The sequence below is a fragment of the Euprymna scolopes genome, chromosome 20, assembly GCF_053919585.1.
Source record: "Euprymna scolopes isolate OS-2025 chromosome 20, ASM5391958v1, whole genome shotgun sequence".
In the NCBI taxonomy this organism is placed as follows: Eukaryota; Metazoa; Mollusca; class Cephalopoda; order Sepiida; family Sepiolidae; genus Euprymna; species Euprymna scolopes.
Genome location: NC_136501.1, coordinates 25,918,938 through 25,941,761, shown reverse-complemented (window position 1 = coordinate 25,941,761; position 22,824 = coordinate 25,918,938). Strand labels below are relative to the sequence as shown.

The following is a 22,824-nucleotide window of genomic DNA, read 5'->3' as shown; positions in this document are numbered from 1 at the left end:
TTTGTAAGAAAGGAGAAAACAAAACCTCCTTACCTGCACCTCAAATATTAAAATATTGAATGACTGATAGGTTCAATTGTATAATGGTTACATGGTCAAAAATATTGTTTTTATATGGATTATGAAAAAAAAAAAAAAAAAATTGATTTTTACCATTGAACTTTAATTCAAAATTGAAATTACATTTTAAATAACATTTAAAACACTTCAAAATCACTTTCAAAACAAACATTTTATTTTTACATAAAAGTGGAGGTGCCAATGATTAATGATTCCAAAATGATTTTGAAGCCTTTAAAATGCCGATTAGAACATAATTTCTTGATAATTAAAAACATTGTTTGTTATTTTTTTAATTAAAAAAAAAAACAAAAAAAAAACAGTATTTTCCAAGTGCAGCCATATTGTAAAATTGAACCGATTGATGTCTTTAAAATGTTAAATAAAGTGAAGAGGTAAGAAGAATAAAAGTGTTGTCCAAAACAAAAATGTTTATTTCTTCCCTCTCCCTCGACCGCGGCCCCGACCACGGCTTCGATTTCGGCCTTTCGATGTTTGTTCTTTCTCCTTCTCTTCTTCTCCTTCACTCGGAGAACCAGAACTCTGCTTTTCTGACTTATCAACAATTTGCTGTTGCGGCTGCTTTTCCTCCTCCAACTGTTCTTTCTGTGGTTGATCATCCTCCCCCTCCTCTTCTTCCTCTGAGTCTTCTCGACTGACGTCATCCATTGTAGATTTCTCTATAGTAGAACTGCTATTCTTCTGCGCCAACAGCATCTCATCATCCTCATCCTTCCTTTCCTCATGATCAGACTCTTCATCAACATCATTTTGACTGTCTTCATCTTCATCAGGTACCAATGTCTTATCCAAATCCTCTTCTATATTAGCTGGCATAGTCTCGCTGGATTGCATTGCATACATCTCGTCATCATCATTGTCATCATCGTCAGCTTCACAGTTTTCTTCTTCTAAACGATTGTCTTTATTCACTTCCATGTCATCTTCCTCAAATTCTTGGGTTTCATCTTCTTTTACTTCGGATTCACTTTCACCAGCTTCAGCATTCTTCTTTGCTTCGATTTTTTCTCTGATTATTTTCTGAAAATAATAAAATATAACAATTATAATAAAATTAATTATATCCAATCTTTTGAGTTTATTTTTATTTTTTACAATTTTGTTATAATTATTATTGTAAAAAGAGAATCCAGGTAGATTGTACAAAACGTACTCAAACAAAAATACACAAAAATTTAAGCAAAATTCATCCAGTATTTTTGTTCTTATAAATCAAATTTGTACGATAAATGATTTCTAGCCAGTTTTATGAAATAAAATTTGCTTGAATTAAAATTTGAATTATGATTCTTGGCCATTGACCTTAATGCAAGCAGAAAATGGTAGATGAGAAATTTTGCCATTAAAATGCGTTTTTCTTGTGAAAAGAAAATTTGATGAATTTGTATAATTTTTGGTGTTCTGTCTTTTTAAAACCTAACACATAAATACATAAAACTTTGTGCCATTTTATTTTTTTTTACTGGCAGTTTTTAATATTGAGGTAAAATTGCTAAATTATTTTGAAAATGCAAAGATATATATTAAAATGGTTGATGTCTTACCTCAAACTTTTCAAAATGAGCTTTTGATTGGCAATGAGTATTCTTTGCAGCATTTTCATTATTATAAAATTTGTGACATAATTTACAGAAATAACCTGATACTGGAATTATATAATTCTGACCTGCAAAGAAACAAAAGGAGTTATTTCGAATTCAATAGATGAAAAGAAAAGCTATGAAGCTCTTTTAATAAATTAGAATTGCTCATTATAAACTACCAGGCTAACCCAACATTGCCAGGGGCCTAGATAAAAAAATAGTTAAAAACGTATATAACATCTTTCTTTTAAAACTTCTGCTCTATAGCTTTCCCTGCAACTGCTCCTCACCATCTTATCTCTCATTGGTAACTGGTTCAACATGAAAGAAGAAATAAAATCACCAATCATCGATAGACTACTTGACCCAATTTCAGTTAATAATTTTTTTCAGACCAGGTATTTAAACAAAAATTAATCAAAAATTATAAAATAAACAAAATATGAATATAAAGTAATTTAAATGTGTATTCAATTTTTTTCTTCCATTTTAAAATGAAAGAAAAAAAAATCCAATTTAACTTAAACTCTTCAACTTTGAGAAATCAAAAAACTTTTTTTTGGGGGGGGGGAAGATGAGATAATAAGATTTTTTTTTTTTTTTTACATTCTTAGATCTTCTAGTCGACTGAGATAATAAGCATTTAATTAAATTTATTATGAATTCAGGATTTAATAGTTGAAATGCCAGATGAGAGAAAAATTGATCTTAATAAACATTTTATTTATTAAAATGTAATCCAAATTTTTTGTTTTTCAAATAAGAAAATATTCTTCTTCAGGAAATACAATTTTTTTTCTCTTTTTTCTTAAGTGTTATGGTGGAGATAACACCTAGCACGTCCTGAAGAGTTGGAAGTTGAATGATATTTTAATGTCAAGTAAAAGTGTGAACATTTGGTCAAACGCATAGGTTGGTTGGTTGTTTTTTTTTTACTGCATATCAACCCTTTTCGGGCTATTTAATGCCGAATCCAAAGATTTTGAAGAAATTTTTTTTTAATAGAATATATTTGTTGTTTTCACGTCAGTTTCTATTTAACCCATAGTTGGGACCTTAACAGGTACTACCACTCCGGGTCAGAGTGGACCTGGGAGCAATGGTAATTAAAGGGTGGCTCCACACTCCCCAAAGCCCACAAGCTGGGGCCTCACCACTGGATATAGTTTAAGATCATATCCAGAACCCGCATTGAGGGGCTTTTACCCTCTGCAGGGGAGCAGTCGGCATATTCTAATGCCCCACCAACAGGGCCTCAAACGCATAGGTAAATAATAATAGAAAATCCACCGTTTGAGAAGCACTCGATATAAAGAATTTAAAGTTTAACGGTTGAAAGACCGGACGAGTGCAAAATTGATTTTAATAAACATTTCTATTTATTAAAATAAAATAAAATTTGTTTTTAATTTTCGAATGAATTTCTTCTTCAGGAAATAATTTTTTTTTGTTTTCTTCTTACACGTCATTTTTCGAGAAGGACGTCTTTTGAAAGAAAAAAACAAACAAGCTCAGAAGCAAACATATTTTCATTAATTTGATATGCTAAAAAAAACGTACACAACCTCAATGTCTTGACAATATTTGGCAATTAATTTCACAAAATAATTAATTATTGTGGGGGGGGGGGCGGTTTTGCCTGGTCATAAAATATGCTAAATATAATATTTTAATTAATCCAGGTTTTGTATATATTATTATAGAGTTGTGATTTCAAAAGTAAAAATTAAAGTTTTTGGGTACCATCAGCTAGAATTGAAACCAAAAACAAAACTAGCATTCAAAGTTGGTAGTGTTACCACCGTACCAACGTGGCACACATGAACTGATCAAAATAAACTAAGATGAATGTACAAAATGTATAACGATTTTTTTCAATTTTGACCTCTTAAAAACTATTTTAACAGGCTAAAAACTCATAAAAGAAAGATCCATAAAAAATCCAATCATTTGAGGCCTCTAGCGCTGCTCTGTGATTTTTTGTTTTGGTAGAGATAGAGTTTGAAAATATGGAGTCACACAGACATAGTGAGTTTTATAAATTAGACTAGCAGGGGTACCTGGTGTTGCCCGGGTGTTTGGAGGTGTAAAAGAAAAAAAAATAGTTTTGGTAGGTAGGCTCGAACACAAACCCTCGAGGTTAATACGCTGATGACTTACCACCACACTATGCTGACAGAGAACTGAAAACGTGTGAAATAAAACAATTAAAAAGTCAAAAAATTAAAATGTGATGTGACAGGGGCATGAATTAAATGAGGTCAACCATCACGCCATAGGGAATGAAACGCACTTAACTTTGGCTGCAAGCCAGTTTCTGCGTATGTTGTTTGTTTCCCCCAAGATGTTTGGGAAAACCAGCTCCCCATTTGAAGGGGTGTGTCATAATGAATAGCAATTGTCTGATATAACAAATTTTGGCCGCATCTCAACGTCCCGAGCATGAGTGCCAGGAAGGCTTATTTTGCTACGGTTCAGTTTCGTTTATATATGACAAAGCCAAAGAAACACGCGGAGACTAAAAAATATTGCGAAATTAGCTTGTAAAAGTCACCCAAATAAAAGATACACCACTACCCCCTTTCGTAAATTGTACATATTATAATCTAGGTAGCATATAAAAAGTTATAAGAATGAGCGAACAATCCAAGAACCACCCCGAAAAAGCCTTTGGCAGATATACAGAAAAAAATGCACACACACAGACACACATTTTCGCTCATATATATATATAGATTATGATGATAGATACTAATTAATGGAGATATTAATATTATTATTAAATCTAAAATTCATAACATTACTTTTATATATTACATAAACGTTTAAAATAAAATAAAATTATAATAGAAAGTCATATTGATTGAAAGCAAAATAAAACCCTGTAACAAATTGTGAAGAGTCATATTCTTATTCTTAAAAAATATTTTTGAGTAAAACTTCAAATTAAAACAAGATCATTTTTGTAATTTTTTTTGTTCCCTTTTTCATATACATTGTTTCTGTGTATTCGGTTAGACTTATGCATCGCCAAAGTTGATCTCTATCTGTTACAAAAAGTTTAAAATGTAAGTTTCAGAATAGAGGCTACATCAGGTTTTTATTTTTAAAAAGAACATTTTCTTAATTTTCATGTACGAAAAAATTGTTCATTTCACTATTCTTTCATTATGAAACGGATACTTATTTTATAGCCAGTGCAGCTGAAATCTGTAATTTAAAATATTTATGTAAAAATTATGGATTTCAGTTAAACCGACCATAAAGCGTACATTTTACATTAGGAAGATGCATGAAAATAATTTTTTTTTTTTCTTTTTTTTGATAAATGTACTTAAAACCTGATAAACTGTTTCTCACTATTTTACACTATTTCACCATTCTTTCTAGAAGAGCAAAGCCCTTTGAGATAATGTAATTCTTTTTAATATGATGTATTCCCTCATTAAGCTCATGAGGAATCTATTACGTATGTAGAATTGTATTGATGAGAGGTACACCTCCCATCTTAAAACATTTGGAATACTTATTGATGACAATTCTTGGTTTTTTTTAAATGTATTTATTTTATTTGCTAATATTTCAAGTTCTTCAGATGTGGAATTCTCTATCATGCAATCATTTTCATTGGTATTCTCATACAATTTTCATAAAGATTTGCATAGTGTATGAGAACGTTTCTTTTTATTTGAATTCTTTGTTCTTTTAGTTTCCTGAATACCAGATATCTTTTCGGGTTTTGTATCCAACTTTCTTAATGAAGCAAAATATATTTCTTGCAATGGTAAATTCTTTAAAAAAATTAAATGAATAAAATTAGTTTACCATATGCTTTGTTCTCTTCATATTCAGGAACTTCTGTATATTCTTCAGTTTTCTGTCCTTTTCTCTGAAAAAAAAAATAATTCAATAAAAAAAGTAGAAATTATTAAAAAGAATATGTATAAACTTTTTTCTAAAACAACTTGAAAGATGTTTTTTTTAAATATGCTGTTTTTTTTTATTATTATTACATTTTTACCCCAAACAAGGCACATTGCCACTTTGTTGTAGGGGAATACTATCAGGGGCAACAACTACTGGGGTACTATGTAGGGATTTGGGCAGCAAGCTGTCGGTTCACGTTACACTTGAACCTCTGCATATCAGTATACAGTTGGGGAAGCAGGGACCTGGAATGGAATTCCAAAGTCTAGCGGTTCTGGGGAAGAAACTACTGGAGTAGAAAGATCTTTTACATCTAGGGATCTCTACTGCGTGGGGGTGGGATTTAGCTGCCTATCGTGTTTGTCGAGGGTGTTTACGTCGTGGGGGGGGGGCACAAGTGCTTGCACTTCGTCAGAGCATTCACCATTAAAATACTTGTAGAACAGGCAGAGGGATACAATATTTCGTTGATGGAACAGAGGCTGAAGCTTAGATGCCAGTTCAGGGCCTGTCAGATTGGCGACTCTCCTTTGAACCTTGTCTAGGAGTGAGGGACTAGTAGCAGATGCACCAGCCCAAATATGACAGCAATACTCCATACATAGGCGAATGATGGCCTTATAGAGATACAGGATACTTTCAGGTGTTAGTAGTTTTCTAGCATGATAGAGAGAACCTACCTTTTTCGCAGCGGCCCTGGCAATGTTTTCAATGTAATTGTTCCAACTCATGTTTCCTGTGAACCAAGGAGTTTGAAAGATGTACTCTCAGATAAAGAGTTGTTCGCCATTGCTTTTGGTGGTAGAGAAGGTTTCTTGTAATTATTGAAGGAAACAAGTTCAGTCTTGGCGGCATTGAACGTGACCATCCATTTTTGTCCCCATTCCACTACAGTTTGGAGGTCATCCTCTAGTGTTTCTGCCATTTCTTTAGATACGTGTTCATTTGTTTTCCTGTCATGCCTGTTATAAAGTGTGGTGTCATCAGCATATATGCCCATCTCAGAGGCAGTTTTGTCGGGGAGGTCATTTATGAATATTAGGGACAATAGAGGGCCAAGGATAGAACCATGGGGCACTCCCGCATTTATATCATATTGTTTAGATGTACGACCATCGAGGACAATCTGGATTTTTCTCTTATCTAAGAAGGATTTAATTATGTTAAGTATTCTACCAGTGATACTGTATGATCTAATTTTCCTGAGGAGACCCTCATGCCATACCCTGTCAAAAGCCTTAGATATATCTAGAGCTACTGCTCTGCCCTCCCCCACTTTGTCCAGTGAATGGTATATACATTCAGAGATTACAGTTAGAATGTCTGCTGTGGAACGGGTTTGTCTAAATCCATATTGTTGGTCAGTCAGAAGTTTAGCATCTGTAAGGTGATGGACTAGAGCATGGTTAATTAAGGTCTCAAATATTTAGGCATAAAGTGGGAGGAGGCTAATGGGGCGATAATTTAATGGGTCAGTTCTTTCGCCAAAATTCTTGAATACTGGTACCACAGAAGCAGTTTTCCAACAACCCGGAAAGCAAGATTCATTAAAGCATTTGTTGTAGAGTTTGGAGAGAACTGAAGCTATTTCGGCTGAGCACTTTTTTAATAGCACAGCTGGGATGAGATCGGGTCTACATGTTTTTGAAGTGTCAAGGTTTTTTATGATAGCATGCACCTGAGCAGGGGTGATTTTCAGATCGTCTAGCATGGCGTCTGTCTGCCAAGGAAAGTCAGGTAGGGGGTAGTTGAAAGGGTCCAGTGTGAAGTTTGAGGCAAACCGACTGGCAAGCATGTTAGCCTTCTCGGTTGCTAAGCAAACAACCTTGTGATTGTTGGTTAGTGGGGGAATTGTTGATTGCCCATTATTTACTACACTGTTGTAGATTTTCCAGAAGTCACGATTTCCTAATTTTTGTGCTTCGATGCGTTTTTTAGTGGTTTCAGTAAATTCTCCCTTAGCTGTTGCTATTTCTTTCTTAACGTTACTTCTAGCTTCTATATACTTCTGTCTGTTTGAACTGGATTTTCTTGTTGAGAATTATGACGCAAGCCAATTTGATTTGGAGAACTCAGTGTCGACTGTTTAGCATTCCCTTCATTTTGGGAGGAATCAGAACAGACCAGATCAAATACTACACTTTGATTGGAGCAAACGTTGCTGCTGCTGTTAAGCAATATGATGTGTAAGGTTATTGATTCTGTCAAGTGTACTTTGATAAAATTTGGTAAATTTGAAGGGAGGCGCCAAAAGAGGGTAGTGATGGTTGTGATGATCAGTAAAGCCATGGATAACATACTTCACAATCTCTTTTCTAACTCTCTGCAGATTTTATCCACAACTCTCCTTTTTATTTTAATTAAAAATCTTCTTTTAAAAAAGACTAAAAAATGCAATTTAAAAAACTACATCAAATTTGATGACAATTTTGTATTGCAATTCGTACACAAAAAGAAATATATTTTGTAAAATAACAATTTCTTCTCACGTGTGCTTTATAAAAATGCATTGACAGAAGCCATTTTAAGTTTCAGCATGAAAAAAACTAAAAACCAACCTATGAAACAGCCATTTTGAATTTCAATTTCCCTGGATTATTATATTAATGGCAAATTGCACCCAAAATAAACATGGACAGCAACCATTCCAATTACCAGATTGAATGAACAAGTTAAATCTTCAATATGTTATCTTAAATTCCATATTTGCTTGTATTAAAATGATTCTTTGCTAGATATTAATATTGACATTAAGTATCAACCTTCCCATATTTGCACGTTATAATATTTGTTCATTCACCTTTCATGTAAGCGAGATGTGAATAAAATCTTTTGTGTTTGTTTATTCACAAATATATTTTTCAATTATTCCTTGGATGCAATTATTTTTGCCAATTCTCAAATTTTGTCTTATTCAATTGTAATATCACAAGTGTAAAAACGTTTTACCTTTTACATATCTGAAGAAGGTATAAATTGCACAACATAATACGAACCGAATAAAACATTTAAAATAAAATTATTTATGTAAATAAAAATATATAAATTAGATAAACATTAGTCTATGCGGATCAAGCAACATTTTCTAATGTTTATATAATTTTATTATTTATAAAACTTCTATAAAAGTTTTGAAAATATCTATAGCAATTAAGCTACACAGAATTTTAATTGCCATATATATTTTCAAAAAAAAAAAGCACTGTCCAAGTAAATACTGAAGATATTTACATAAAAATAATAGATATCAATAATTTATGCCAACATATTTTTAAATAGGCAAAATTAATTTGGCAATTTTAAAAATAAATCGTTCACAAATTGTTTCAATTTTCAATGCAAGAGGTGTTTGTAATTTGAAAGAGCAACAAGTTTGCGCATCTTTCCAATACTGAACCCACCTCTTTATGTCGAGCAGAGCTCAAATGATGGACATATTTCCGAGGGGACTTGAATATTTGGTCACATAGCGAGCATCTCGGCCAATCCTTGCGATCATTAATCTGTTGAAACCAAAATGAAAGTTAATTTAGGTAGAAAATTATTTTCTTCAAGTCCAGATTACCTTGTAACCATTGCAGCTTACACGACAAACTACATTTAAAATATCTGTCAACAAAAAAAAAAAAAAAAAAAAAAGAAGCCTTTTGTACAAGATGAACTCAAATTCTATTGCCAGCATCAATCAAACAATTACAGATTTTCAATGGTTACTTATTTATTTACAAATTTTTTTTGTTAATTATGTAAATATTAACTGTCTTTTAATAATTAAAAAAGATAAATAAAAATTTACTGCTTGTGTTGTTCGTCTGCATGACAGGTATCTTGGATTTGTATTCATTGTTCCATTTTTATGGCATACTTTGGTTTGAGAGAGGTTTACCGTTTCTGTGTTCCTCTTAGTCTCCATTTTTTAAAATTACATCATCTCCAAGACGGAAGGTCGCAGAGCGTCGGGAGGTGGGTCAAAACTTTTCATTTTTGGGAATCGCTCTTTTATAAAATAGCGAAGTCAAAATTAAAAAAAAAATTGGAACTTGGCAGGCGTGTCAACTTAAAGTGCTCTTGTACACATACATTATAGTTGGTTCATTTGTAACCTCTTATCCATCCATCTTAGAACTGTTTATATACCCCCTAAATAATAATATCTACGATTTGCGAACGCACGTCGTATCCAGATTTATTTTGATCAACTTTTATAAAATTTGTGCTATTTTGCTGTCGCGTATTTGTTTGGCTTTTTAGTATAAATAAAGTGAAACTAATATCAAAATGAACACAGCTCCTCAGCCTTCCCACCGGGGACATCCAGAAAGTAAATCAGCTTTGATCAATGCGGTGAAAACTGTCATATCAGACAATTGCTTTTCATTTGGACACCCCCATTTTTTATGGAGAGCTGATTTTCCCCTCAACCCAACATCTTGGAGAAACAAAATTAAAAAACTGCCAAACTTAACTGTAGGATTGATGTTTGACCTCATTAAATTTATGCACCTGACAATAATTCACTTTTTAATCATTAAACTCCATCAATTCTCATTCCCTACCTTTGTAGCGTCGAGATAAGTCATCACGCTTTTTTTTTCGCTTTTGTCTCAAGGATTTGGCTCCGAGCCTACCTCCCTCCCCCAAATTTTTTTTTTTTTTTTTTTTTTTCCAAACACCCAGTCAACGCCGGGCAACCCCGCTAAGAAGTTTTAGTATCGTTCGTTTTGTATCACATTTTATTTTTTTATTTTTTTTCCATCACGTTCGCTGTTTTTTGTTTTTTTTTTCCGATGTTTTTTTTAATAATATTTAAACAAGGTTATTACTTTGCTTAACCACCCCAACCCCATCCATACACCTTTAAACACCTGGGCAACCCCACTAGCATAATCTATAATATAAACCTCACCTATGTTTATATGTATGTATGTATGTATGTATGTTTATATGTCTGCCTAAAACTTCTGATAGAGGTGACGGATTTTCATGAAATTGGTATCGTTTTGAAATTCGACCCTTCGGATGACAAATATCGAAAACTAGGCTAAAAACATTAATTCCTTCACTCTCAACTGGGCACTTTTCTACAGGGAAGGGTCACTTTTTTCGCCAATATTTTTGAAAGTCATCTCCTCTTTTCGATTGACTAGCCTTAATTTAAACCTACATCACTTCTGGTTTGGTGATGGGCGCAACAGCAAAGACGTCACGTTATCTTTTCACATTCTTTTCCTCCTTTGCAGTACGGGTTCGAGCCTGCCTGCCAACAACCACTTTTTTTTTTTCTTGTTTGCGCAACACACACCTCCAAACACCCGGGCTAGTAAATACACAATTGACTCTATAGTAATAAATATGAAATTTGCATTAATTAAATCATATTTAAGCATATTTTACAATCAGGCAATGCTAGTATATAAAAATATATATTCTGGCAAAAGATTTCAAAATATTTTATGAAAAAAAATAATAAAATAAAAATAATAAAATCTCAAATTATCAAACATTACTTTGATCATGAAACCCATCACATTATCTACACGTCACTATTTATGTATATGGTGATAGTAACATATTTAAATACATGAAAAGGTTGATTTGCATTGTTCAGTATATGTATGCAAATTTACAAAACTAATTTATAATAGAATTTATTAGCAAAGCCTAAGATAGATATAAATATACAGCACAATCACGTTGACACACCGGTTCTCACCAAATCACCGAAGTTAAGCAACGATAAGCCTGGCCAGTACCAAATGAGTGACTATTTGGGAAAGCTAGGCGCTGTATGTACTGTGCCAAGTCATAGAAATTTCAAGGCCGATATCTGGGAGTGTGTTTAACACACGGTGGCAAAGATCAAGAAGCTTTCTATTCTAATAGTTTCTTTCCTTGAACAGCTAAATTTTGGAATTCCCTTCCTGCTACCCTGACTGTACTAATATACAGAAGTTTAAATGTAATGTAAACCACATCAAGACGTGATATGCCTTGTTAGGGGCGAATGTGAAAAAAAAAAAATTTTTTTAAGTAAATCAAACAAAAGTCCACTTTAACAAAACATCTGACTAAATTTCATCTTTTTTATATAACGTAGTTAAAATGTCTTTAGAACACAAAAATCAATGCAAACAGAAGAAGCCAATTATTTTCATATCTATATTTTCTTTTCATGTTCACAAGAGTTGCAATAGATATCAGTCACTTACTTGTTGGTTGGAGCTGCCTTTGTTGTTGCCATAAACTTCAAGGACACGTAACTGAAATTATTGGGTGGGGAAAAACATCAATAAGTTTTATTTTTATTTAGGCAAAGCAGTTTGAAGTTTTTTAAAATACATTTTTGTTTGGTTAAAAAACACAAGTTACAAGATTCTTTTATTAGTTTCTCAGTTTATTTAATATATATATATATATATATATATATATATATATATATATATATATATATATATATAGGTTGACCAAAAAAAAAAAAAAAGCTAAATGGAGGCCATCTAGAACATGTGCTGTAGAATGGAGAAAAAAATGCCAAAAACCCTAGTGTTTTGATGTGATGTTTTGAATATAATAAACTAGTTATGACCAAAGTTTCATTTCATTCGGACAAAACACTAAGAAAAGGGGCCTAATTAGTGTTGGGGCCCGTTTTTTTTTGGTCACCGTGTGTGTGTGTGTGTGTGTGTGTGTGTATCACATCATGTATATATATATATCTTATGTGGATTGTGTATGTGTATATATATATATATATATATATATATATGCATACACACACACTATCCACATAATAGACACTTCATGATGCAGAGGGTCATAAGTCATGTATGCTGTTTTACTGGATGGCATTACCAAATGATGATGTGATCCATTTAAAATGGATGAAAGAATCTTCCTGATTTCTTCCACGTGTTTCAGTGGATGATGTCATCTATTTGAAATGCCATTAAGCAAGGTAACAAGCCAACAAAATAATAGGTAAACAAGATAATCCACAGAATTTTATACTGGACATATCTGTAACCTATTGTGTTACAACTACTATTGCTATTTATTCTATTTGCATAAGTATAAATGTCTTTACTTCTATATCAGACTTATTATTATTATTATTATACAAGCAAAGAAATTCATTTTGTTCATCTAATTTACACAGTGATCTGAGTAGCTAATGGCAAAAGTATCTAAAATTGAGATGAATTTTCAAACCCAGTTGTCTCAACTGCTCTATATACATGTGAGAAATTTAATATAAGATGATCTCCCATCCCTCATTACTGCACCATTCTAGCTTGTTATGACAGTTAACCCAAAAAATCTTGCAAAATAAATTCTGTGCATTTTTTAGTGGCAAGTGGTCATGCTGAAGAGTAATACAGAAAAAAAAAAAAAAAAAAAAAAATAGACTACTATTAATCCTAAATTCAAATGATAAACTTCCCTATAAAAAAATACCCACCTTAACACCATGTCAGAATAATATCTATTTTATGCTACTGTAATTTTAATAAATGATTAATAGTAAATTTTTCAAAATTCAATACGTAATTATCAAATTTACATTGAGGTTAGAAACACACACACAAAACATGAACTTGTCTAAATTTTATTAATACTGTCGTTGACATTTTCTAAAAATGGTCGTTTAATTATAAAACCTTTTGGTCACCTTCTAAAACCGCAGATAAACTGTCGTGTTAAACTAAAATTAGCAATATACATGAAAAAAAATTTAAATTGCATAAAAATATCTTAATGATGGCATGAATAGAAAGAGTTTGATGATCTAAGAATCTGTACAATTTAAATCTGACTAAAATCAAGTTATTTTTGTGCTTCACGCATTTGCATATTTTTTTCCTCTTTAAGACCATATGTGTTTTGTTACATTTTTTACACCAATTTTTCAGTAAAAATGTTATATCTATGTTAAAACACAAGATTAAGCAAGGACATTTGCCATATAAGTGTATTTTTGTGCAAGGAATCCGAATATAGCACTGAAAATCTCCAAAAATAAATGGTTTCCAAATAATCTGTAGTAAATGTACATAAATATGTTGCAATATCATAAAAATTCTATGTATCCATTAAAAAAAAAAGTTGAATTGCAATGCATTTTATGTACAAGAAACTGAAATCTATTACTATGACTGTTTAAAAATGAATATATTGCAAGATTTTTTTGGTATTAGTGTAGATTAACAACTACTAAATTACTACCACCTGCCTCCACAAAATATGTGATTCTTCCTTTTTTTTTTAGGCATTTACATATGAACACACTGAAAAACTTGGCAGAAATAAAAACAAAAATATAAACTTAATATACAAATATGATTAAAATTAACCTTAAATTTTAGGGCCATTCTAATGTTTTAGAGCAGTTAACTATTTTTTCTATAAGAAATAATTTTGTGTTTTTTGTTTATTAAGACAATCGTGTGGTTTTAAGAATCTTTGTAGGAGAATGAGGCTTGCCACTCAGACTTCGAATTAGGGAAAATTTTTCCAATTTTGGAGGATGAGTTTTTGGGGTTTTTTTTAAAAGATAGTTGAGGGGTAGAGGCTTGCCATTCGGACTTAGGGTTAGTGGTAGCATTATGGAAGGGGTTTTATTTTGAAGTGGGTGCCTTTCGGACTTAGGATTAAAGGAGATTTTTTTCAGGTGGGACTTATCCCTCAGATTTAAGATTAATGATAAGACAGATTCAAGGGAGGAACTTTTAAGGGGTGGGCTTGTAACTCTAATCTAGATTTAGTGGTAGTGTGATTTTTTTTTTTATATATACTAACTTTTCAAAATGAAAAAATTTTAAAAGAATCTGGAGTACTAATTACTAGGGCTATGACAACAGCATATTCTTTTTTTTGTTTTGATTCTCAGGTATATATCCATTGATATCTAATATTTTTTTTTTGTTGCGTGATGTGGTTCTTGGTTGATTAATTGTGTCGGTATCAGAGATATACTCAAGAGTCAAAACAATGAAAAAAATATGCTGTTATTATAGCCCTACTAATTACTAAGGCAAGAATGGCCAGGAAATTGGGGATCATTATACTCTAAATTATTTTTGTTGTCATTTTATTTTTTTTTTTCCATAAGCTATTTTAGGGTATTCTCACATAATCGCCTAAAAGAGTAGGATCTTATTTAGCATTTTTTATTATTTTAATTGGAAGCTAAAAAATTATGTATTACTACAAATTCAAAATTTAAGTATATTTGAAAACCAGTATTTCTTGAAGGAACTTTTATAAAAGAATCACATATCACATTAATTTTAAACAAAGTTTGTCCTTATTCTTTGCAAAATAAATTTGTAAACATAATTTACAAAACTCATCATTTTAAAATTAAGCAACTGATAGTGACTGCTGCTGTTTCAACGGATGATTAGCTTATAATTATAGATGCTACTATTAGGTTAAGAACGTTCTTGCAAAATTTTAAATTTTGATTTCAAATGATGTATTTTCAAATAAGTTTTCGTCATAATACCTTTACTTTATATATTATTTTAAATAGCGTTTTTCACTCTATCTAATCGTTTAAATTACAATTGTTTTAAAACAATTGTCTTCTTTTCAGAACGTTGAATACAAGATGGAAAAAAAGCAAATTCATACAATTTTCTTATTTTAATTCAAGCTAGACCAAAAAGCTGCTGAAACAGCTTGCAATGTCAATGAAGCATTTGGCCCTGGAACCACTACTGAACATACAGCACAATGGTGGTTAAAGAAATTTTGTGGTGGTGGCGACGAGAGTCTTGAAGATGATGAGTGTAGTGGTTGGCCATCAGATGTTGACAACGATCAATTAAGAGCCTTAGTTGAAGCCAATCCATGCACAACTGTTAAAGAACTTACTTTTGAATTAGACGTAAAGTATACAATGATTTCCAACCACTTGAGAGAGATTGGAAAGACAAACACTTGATAAATGGGTGCCTTATAAATTGAACAACAACTAAAAGAAGTGCTGTTATGAAGTGTCATCTTCCCTTCTTTTACACAACAAGAAGGACTTGTTTCTCAACCGGGTTGTGACTTGTGTTGAAAAGTGGATTCTTTACAACAACTGGCAATGCTCAACTCAGCGGTTAGACGCTGACGAAGCTCTTATGACACTTCATAAAGCCACAGTTGCACCAAAGAAGATTATGCTGACTGTTTGGTAATCTGCGACTGGTCTCATCCATTACCATTTTGAATGCAGGTGAAACCATTACGGCAGAGAAGTACGGTCAACAAATGGATGAAATGCATCAGAAAATTCTACAACAACACCCAGTATAATCAACAGAAAAGGCCTAATTCTCTTCCACAACAATGCCCAACCGCACGTTGCTAAACCGCCCCTGCAGAAGTTGAATGAATGTGGCTACAAAACTGCCTCATCTACCACTCTCCGGATCTCTCGGTCCTGGATATGACCTTAAACTATATCCGATGGTCAGGCCCCAGCTTGCTGGTTTTGGGGAGAGTGGAGCCACCCTTTAATTGTCATTGCTCCCAGGTCCACTCTGACCCAGAGTGGTAGTACCTGTTAGGACCCCAACTATGGGTTAAATAGAAACTGACTTGAAATTAAAAAAAATATATATATATATATTGTATCAAAAATTCTTAAAAATCACTGGATTCGGCATGAAATAATCTGAAAAGGGTTGATATGCTGTAAAACAAAAACAATCAACCAACCAACTAGATCTCTCATCCACCGACTACCACTTTTTACAGCACTTTCTGCATGAAAAAACCTAAGTGATATTAAAAACGCCTTCAACGACTTCATTGCCACCAAAACGCAAGATTTTTACATCACTGGCATAAATACACTTGTTTTGCATTAGCAAAAGTGTTTATTCTGATGGTGCTTATTTTAATCAATAAATTTTTGTTTGAGCCAAGATATGTTCATCTGAATTTAAAAGTTAAAACCACAAGAACTTTGTCAACCTGATATTTAATTTCGCTGAAAAAAGTTTTAAAATTTTGGAAGGAGCCAAATTAAAAATTGTTGGTAATAAAAGAGAATTCAACATAGAATTATCATTTTAATGCATAAAAATAATAACAGCAGTATTTTACTTATTAGTTGGGGTACAAAAAATATTTAGACAAAAATGTTTGAGACACTTCATGTTGAGTTTTATTTAAAAAAAAAAAAAAAAATGGACCAGTTTATTTTATATCCTGGCAATAATTGATATTGATGTTTTTTTCTGATTATTTCCCAAATTTCATGGTGAAATTCCTCATAGGGTAGTGCTTCCAAGCGATTAAGCACAGTGAGAGTAAAATCTGATGCAAAATGACCATTTCATAGCACTAACATTCTTATCATTGCTTTCCTAAGAACTTTTCAAATATATCATGTAGATAATTATTAAAGCACATGAGAGGATATTCATTTCCAAACAAAATGGTGGTCTTTTGAGGACTTAAAGTGTTTGAGTTTTTAAAATATGAGTATTTCAGTAGAACGACCTTGAAGTCTTGAAATATTTAAACAGTTTTTATGAGAATTACTACTAAAATTGCTGTAAAAAGTCTGTTTGCATTGATGAATTCACTGCAATCTTACCTGGTGTTCTCTCGTTTGTCTGTGCTTGTTATAAGGGATGCTGAGGTTCAACTCACAAACACTACAATAATGCTTTTTCATGCTGAAAACAATAAAAAAATACATAAAAACGTTAAAAAATTTCACCTGAATGCGAAGAGTCAGCTCCAATTTAGGACATGTGAGCAGGGGCAGCTTGTAAAGTAATGGAGCCCTATATATATATATATATATATTTGAAATATGGTAAACAGCCGATGATCCCCATTTTCTAATTAAAAATTTAATTTAAGGTTTCTTTTTTTTTCCATGGTTATATAGTTGAATTGACTTGAAATGAATTTTTTTGTAGTAGGTCGCCTTACACAAGTGATAAGTCTGTGATATGTTGTACTTAATATCCCTTGGAATTTAAACTGCATTATTTTATTTTTTTATATACAAAAATTAATCAAAACTTCTTTAGACTATACACACACACACGTATCATCTACTTTGGGTTCTTTTACCATATTTGCGATTATCTCCTTTGTAAGATTCAGCCATATTGTTTTGGAATAAATGCCACACAATGATAAAACAGATTCTACATTCATAGATTTCTGAATTGTGTATTATGAGATCTGTTCATTCATGTCCTAAGAAATGTTGCATATTAAACTATGTTGTGTGCCTGTATTGGCATTGTTTTTATTTGATTTCTTTTCAAGAACTTTTCTGTTTCACGGATCTTTAATTATATGACAGTTGTGTATTTGAAATAAATATTCCAAAGCATTCATTAACAAGGAAAAAATATAGACTATTTTTAAATACTATTAAAATGCAAATATGTATACATTAAGCTTTATTTTACCATATAATAAAATATAATTTTATATTGTTCTTTGCAAGTTGATAAAATTTATTTAGATAAGTTTTCAAAAGAGTGTCATTGTTTTTAAATAATTATTTTATAAATGTATATAGATTACATATTTCAATAGTAATTTTTAGAAAATTACTGGCAACACTTATTCAAATACAGTACTGACAAAAATAATTTGATTTCCAATTGTACATAAAACCATATTACAGAGAATTGTTACAAAGATTCTAAGAACTTTCATAAAGCAAACAAAATGTCTCACCCTAAACAAGAAAAAGTTGACAGAGCAGATATAATGATAGACCAGCTTGTCTCTGTGACAGCAAATATCATTTATTATGCCACTATGGAGATCTCTTAAATTAATCAATAATCTTGTTTCAAATTTTAATTTAAAAAATAAAAAATAACATACATATTCAGACATGTATAATCTGACAGAATATACAAATGAAATTTTCTTGATTTCATCAGATTGATTTTAAAAGTGTCCTTTGTAAATTCATTCTTTTGCCATTATTTTTAAATCCATCCAGTTTGTTTTAAACATTTTGCACATTATTGCTATTTTTTATTTAAATAGGGAATTTACTCTATTAGAAAATAATCTCATATAATTTAGTTTTTTAAAATTAAGTCACACATTGTTCTCTCTAGTAGTTAAGCGTAAAGCTGAAGGGGAGGGGGGTTTCGGAATCTCAAAATAGCACAATTCCATTTTACTTACGGTTCTGCACCACGCTTTTCAATGTTGCGCAAATGTTCTTCAGCTTTCAGCCGGACAAACAACTGCGTAGCTTTTTGTTGGTGAAGATTGGCAAGGTCATCCATACGAGAACGATGTTTTGTGCCTCTCATATGATTTTTAAAATTCTGTCAAAGAAAATCATAAAAATAAATGAGTTTAACTACTAATGAGATGATTTAGATGTCTTTTTTTTGTTATAAAATCCCAACAAAACACAAAAACTCTTGGACAAATTGATGAAATTCCTTACAAAAAAAAATACAGGTTTTGTAATTGCTATTATATGCAGAAAACTAAAATTTATTAAACTAAAAAAATATGTACAAACAAATTAAAATGAAAAAATTTGAAGAAAATGAAAATGTTCAGTTGACATTGAAGAATTCCACACAATGAAAATAAACACTTGATTATTTTATATTTAATTTCAACTTGAATACATTTTCATTCTTATTAAAAGAACAGCTAACTTTTCATTGGCTAAGTAGAATTAAAAATCAAAGTGAAAATACAAGATGAAAAATCAGTTTTGATAATTATTTTACAATTAGATGTAAATACCTCCCCTTTATGCTCGCTACTTTCTGAAGACTAACCCAATCTCAAGACCATTTCTGTAAATACAGCAATCGCAAACTTCATAAATGGTTATTATCATTTATTGGAAGAAAAAAAAAAGTCACAAATGATGAAGCAAATTATAACAGAATAATCAGAGAGATGCTTTCATATAATCAGAATTTCTCTGTGATCACCACCTTTGGCATCAACAGCCATGTTCAGTCTTTTCAAGGTTTTACGAAATGAACCATATGGCCTCCTTGGAGGACAAGAAATATTAGGATGAGAAACTCATATAAAAGTTTATATATATATATATATATATATATATATATATATATATATATATCTATATATATATATATATATATATATATATATATAAATGGAGTATTTTATAAATTATAATTGTTATATAAAATAAACTTTAGGAAATTAAGGATTGCTGCATTTACGGAAATAGTCTAGGGCTTGAATTACAATTTACAAAGAAACAGAGAGGGGAGATATTTACATCTAATTGTAAAATAATTGTCAGGACTGTTTTGTCTTATACTTTCGGGGAGATGACAGTGGCTAAGTGGTTAATGACACAAACTGCCAACCTGGGTGTGCCAAGCTCGAATCCAGTTTGTTTCACAGAAACATTTTCACTTAGGATGGTAGCAATTTTTACATGGTCCCTCTTGTGAGAACCCAATGTCTTTCGAGAAAAAATTCAAACTAGAAAGATATCATAAAATAACAGTTCCATAATTATAATTTATTTTCTTTTGCACTTTCATGTTTTTATTTGTGGAGTGATTAATACACAGTTTGCTTAATATTAAAGTAACTTCCACTTCATTTCATTTTTCTTTTTTCTTTTTTATCCAAATATTAGTCTTTGATTTACAACAGAAGGTTATGTCTTCATTCCAAAGCATTATATAAACTACTTTGACAAGTGTATTAGGCTATGGCAGAGGAATTGATAGAGTGGAGGGGATAAGAACTTGAGATGACATGAAGGGGCTATAAAAATTACACATCAAGGGGCCTACAACTTTTAATAGATCACCATGTTATCTAGAAGACCTAAAGTCTCTACAAAGATGAGAACAAAAACATATCTCAACATCCAAGGCCATGAGAGATCCCAGATTGATGAGTGAAGCGACATATTACAAATATAAGTTGTACAAGCATAAGCAAGTGCAATTATAGACCAAAGGGTGCATGTCAATTTCTATAGAAATGAAAATATTGGCATTTTCATAAAAATCAACCACAGGGAAATGCTCCTACTAAATGGAGACCATTTTTTTTTTTTTTTAAATAGAAAAAAACAAAGGAAAAGAAAACAAAATCCTTGAAATCAAAGAGAAAAGTATAAGAGTTGAGACTGCATTTTGATGGCAAGATTTTAAAGCTAATTCATAGAAACAATGGTCATCAATCGCACAGATAAATTATTAATAGAGTAACATGGAAATATTCTTTTAAAAAGTTTTAGTCACCTGATCAACAAACTTCTTTTCATAAATAAAATGAAAGATAAAATGCTTTAGAGTTTCAAATTTTTTATTATTATTATTATTGAATAAAATATTTTATTGAAGCATCTTTGAAAATCTATACTATTAATATATCCTTGGTCTCTCTTTGTCCAGGGATGCAATTGAAAACAAAGCCCTATACCAAGATCAAACACATTTTTGACCAATCATTCCATGAGTAATCCAATGGTATTAATATTGTAGTATTTTACAATAATATTGTGGGTTCTAGGTTTGCTTAAAACGCGCATATATTTTACTTCAATTAATGACTAGCATTACCTATTCAGCTTTGCCTAGGAATAATCAATTTTATTTTTACTATTTATTTTTAATTCATTTATTCATTAAAAATAAATTATTTTTATATCGTTAGTAGCCAAGAGAATTAGAAAAGGTGATATATTCCAACAATATCTATTGTACAAAAATGATAGTGTCTTGGTTAATTAAAACGAAGTAAATGAAAACTTAACATGTTACTAATAAATTATGTCAAAATTAGAGATGCTAAAACCTACTGAACCAGTGTTATGATGTGTGTTTAATGCCAAATTATTTCTTGTGGATAACTATTCTCACTTGCACTCAATTTTCGTCCATCTCACTTAATATAATCTCCATAACTAGACAGAAATATCATATAGAATTTAAGTTCAAATAAGAATATGTACATCTTATCTAATTAGTACACAAATGACCAAATTGACATAATAAAAAAAAATAAATGACAGAGAATATCATACACCAAAAATCATATAAATTAATCTAGTTATTTTATTTTTAAATAAGAAAAACAAATTTTACAGCTGAACTAACATTGATGATACTATGACATCATCTTGAAAACAGGCTGAAGGACTAAAGAAAACAACTTAAAATAGTTCAAACTTGCAAGATTTTAGGAAGCCATTCTTAACATAGGGAGGGGGCATTAGAAAAACTTAAATTTGCTTAAAAAAATTATTTCTTTATAAAAATAAAACTACTTGATAAATTTACATGATTTTGGTGTACAATATTTCCTTTCCATCACGAGTACATACACCATACAAATATTTCTTTATTTGCTTTTTTGTACAGGGGAAGAATTTTGGACAAGCACTCAAAGTATTCCTTGATTGTGATTGGCCAGGTTCTCAGATGTCTATCAATACACTTACATCGCCCAGACAGAGAAGTACAGAGAATTACGTTGCGAATTCCCTCTTTGAACAAATAACTATGATCGAACCATCAAAGATCTCATTACAACAACTGCTGCAGAAACTTCAGATTGAAGTATTAGCAAAGAACAGCAGTTGAGACATGGTAGGCACGCAGGATGCAGCAGTGGAGGTAATCATTATCATAGACTTCCAACTTTCATTAATCGACCACCTAAATTTCTGGTAGGGTCGATTAAGTCGGACTGACCTGACACCCAGTTGTATTAGTCACAACTCATCTAAACGGGGGCTTAAGTGAAAGCTTCAAGAGGCATCTGAACCAGAAATTGGCCATTACTTTTAACCCTTCCATTCCTGTATCTATTGGATAATAAAGAAGTGTCACAATATGATAGAAGTGTCACCAGAAGATGTGGAAGTGTTACAATAGCATAGAAATAAGGAGTCTTTCCTCAAATAAATCCTAGAGATACTTCTTAATATGACAGACATCATATACAATTATATGAAATCCAGGTATAAATTGTATTCCATAACATTCTCCTATATATAATGTAAAATAGGATTTTCCTCTATTTCAATGATCTGTATAACTTTGTCAACAAAAGCTACATATACAATTTTGCTTTGTTTGATCTTTAGTTCAATTATTGATATAGGTTTTCAGAAATTATAGGTTTGTTTTATTTGAATACAGTGATTTTTATATTTTATCCAGTCAACCATTTTCTCATTTAATTATTGATTTCAACATGGAAGTAAGAATAATTAAAC

The 22,824-nt window shown here is 31.3% G+C and overlaps 1 protein-coding gene across 5 annotated transcripts in view; it reads right to left on the bottom strand.

Moving 5' to 3' along the window:
- Positions 1-465: 465 nt before the first annotated feature.
- LOC145241375 (uncharacterized) overlaps positions 466-22,824 on the bottom strand; it is a 101,677-nt gene continuing 79,318 nt past the window's right edge. For 3 of the 5 annotated variants that reach the window (XM_080104252.1, XM_080104256.1, XM_080104253.1), the window contains 7 exons: positions 18,762-18,907; positions 17,188-17,269; positions 11,801-11,851; positions 8,993-9,094; positions 5,490-5,553; positions 1,626-1,747; positions 466-1,101 (listed from right to left, as the gene is read on the bottom strand). In XM_080104252.1, the coding sequence (XP_079960378.1) occupies positions 493-1,101; positions 1,626-1,747; positions 5,490-5,553; positions 8,993-9,094; positions 11,801-11,851; positions 17,188-17,269; positions 18,762-18,907 (1,176 nt within the window). In that variant the 3' untranslated portion in view covers positions 466-492. The remainder of the gene's footprint in view (positions 1,102-1,625; positions 1,748-5,489; positions 5,554-8,992; positions 9,095-11,800; positions 11,852-17,187; positions 17,270-18,761; positions 18,908-22,824) is intronic. The other 2 variants (XM_080104254.1, XM_080104255.1) reach the window with 1 other exon arrangement.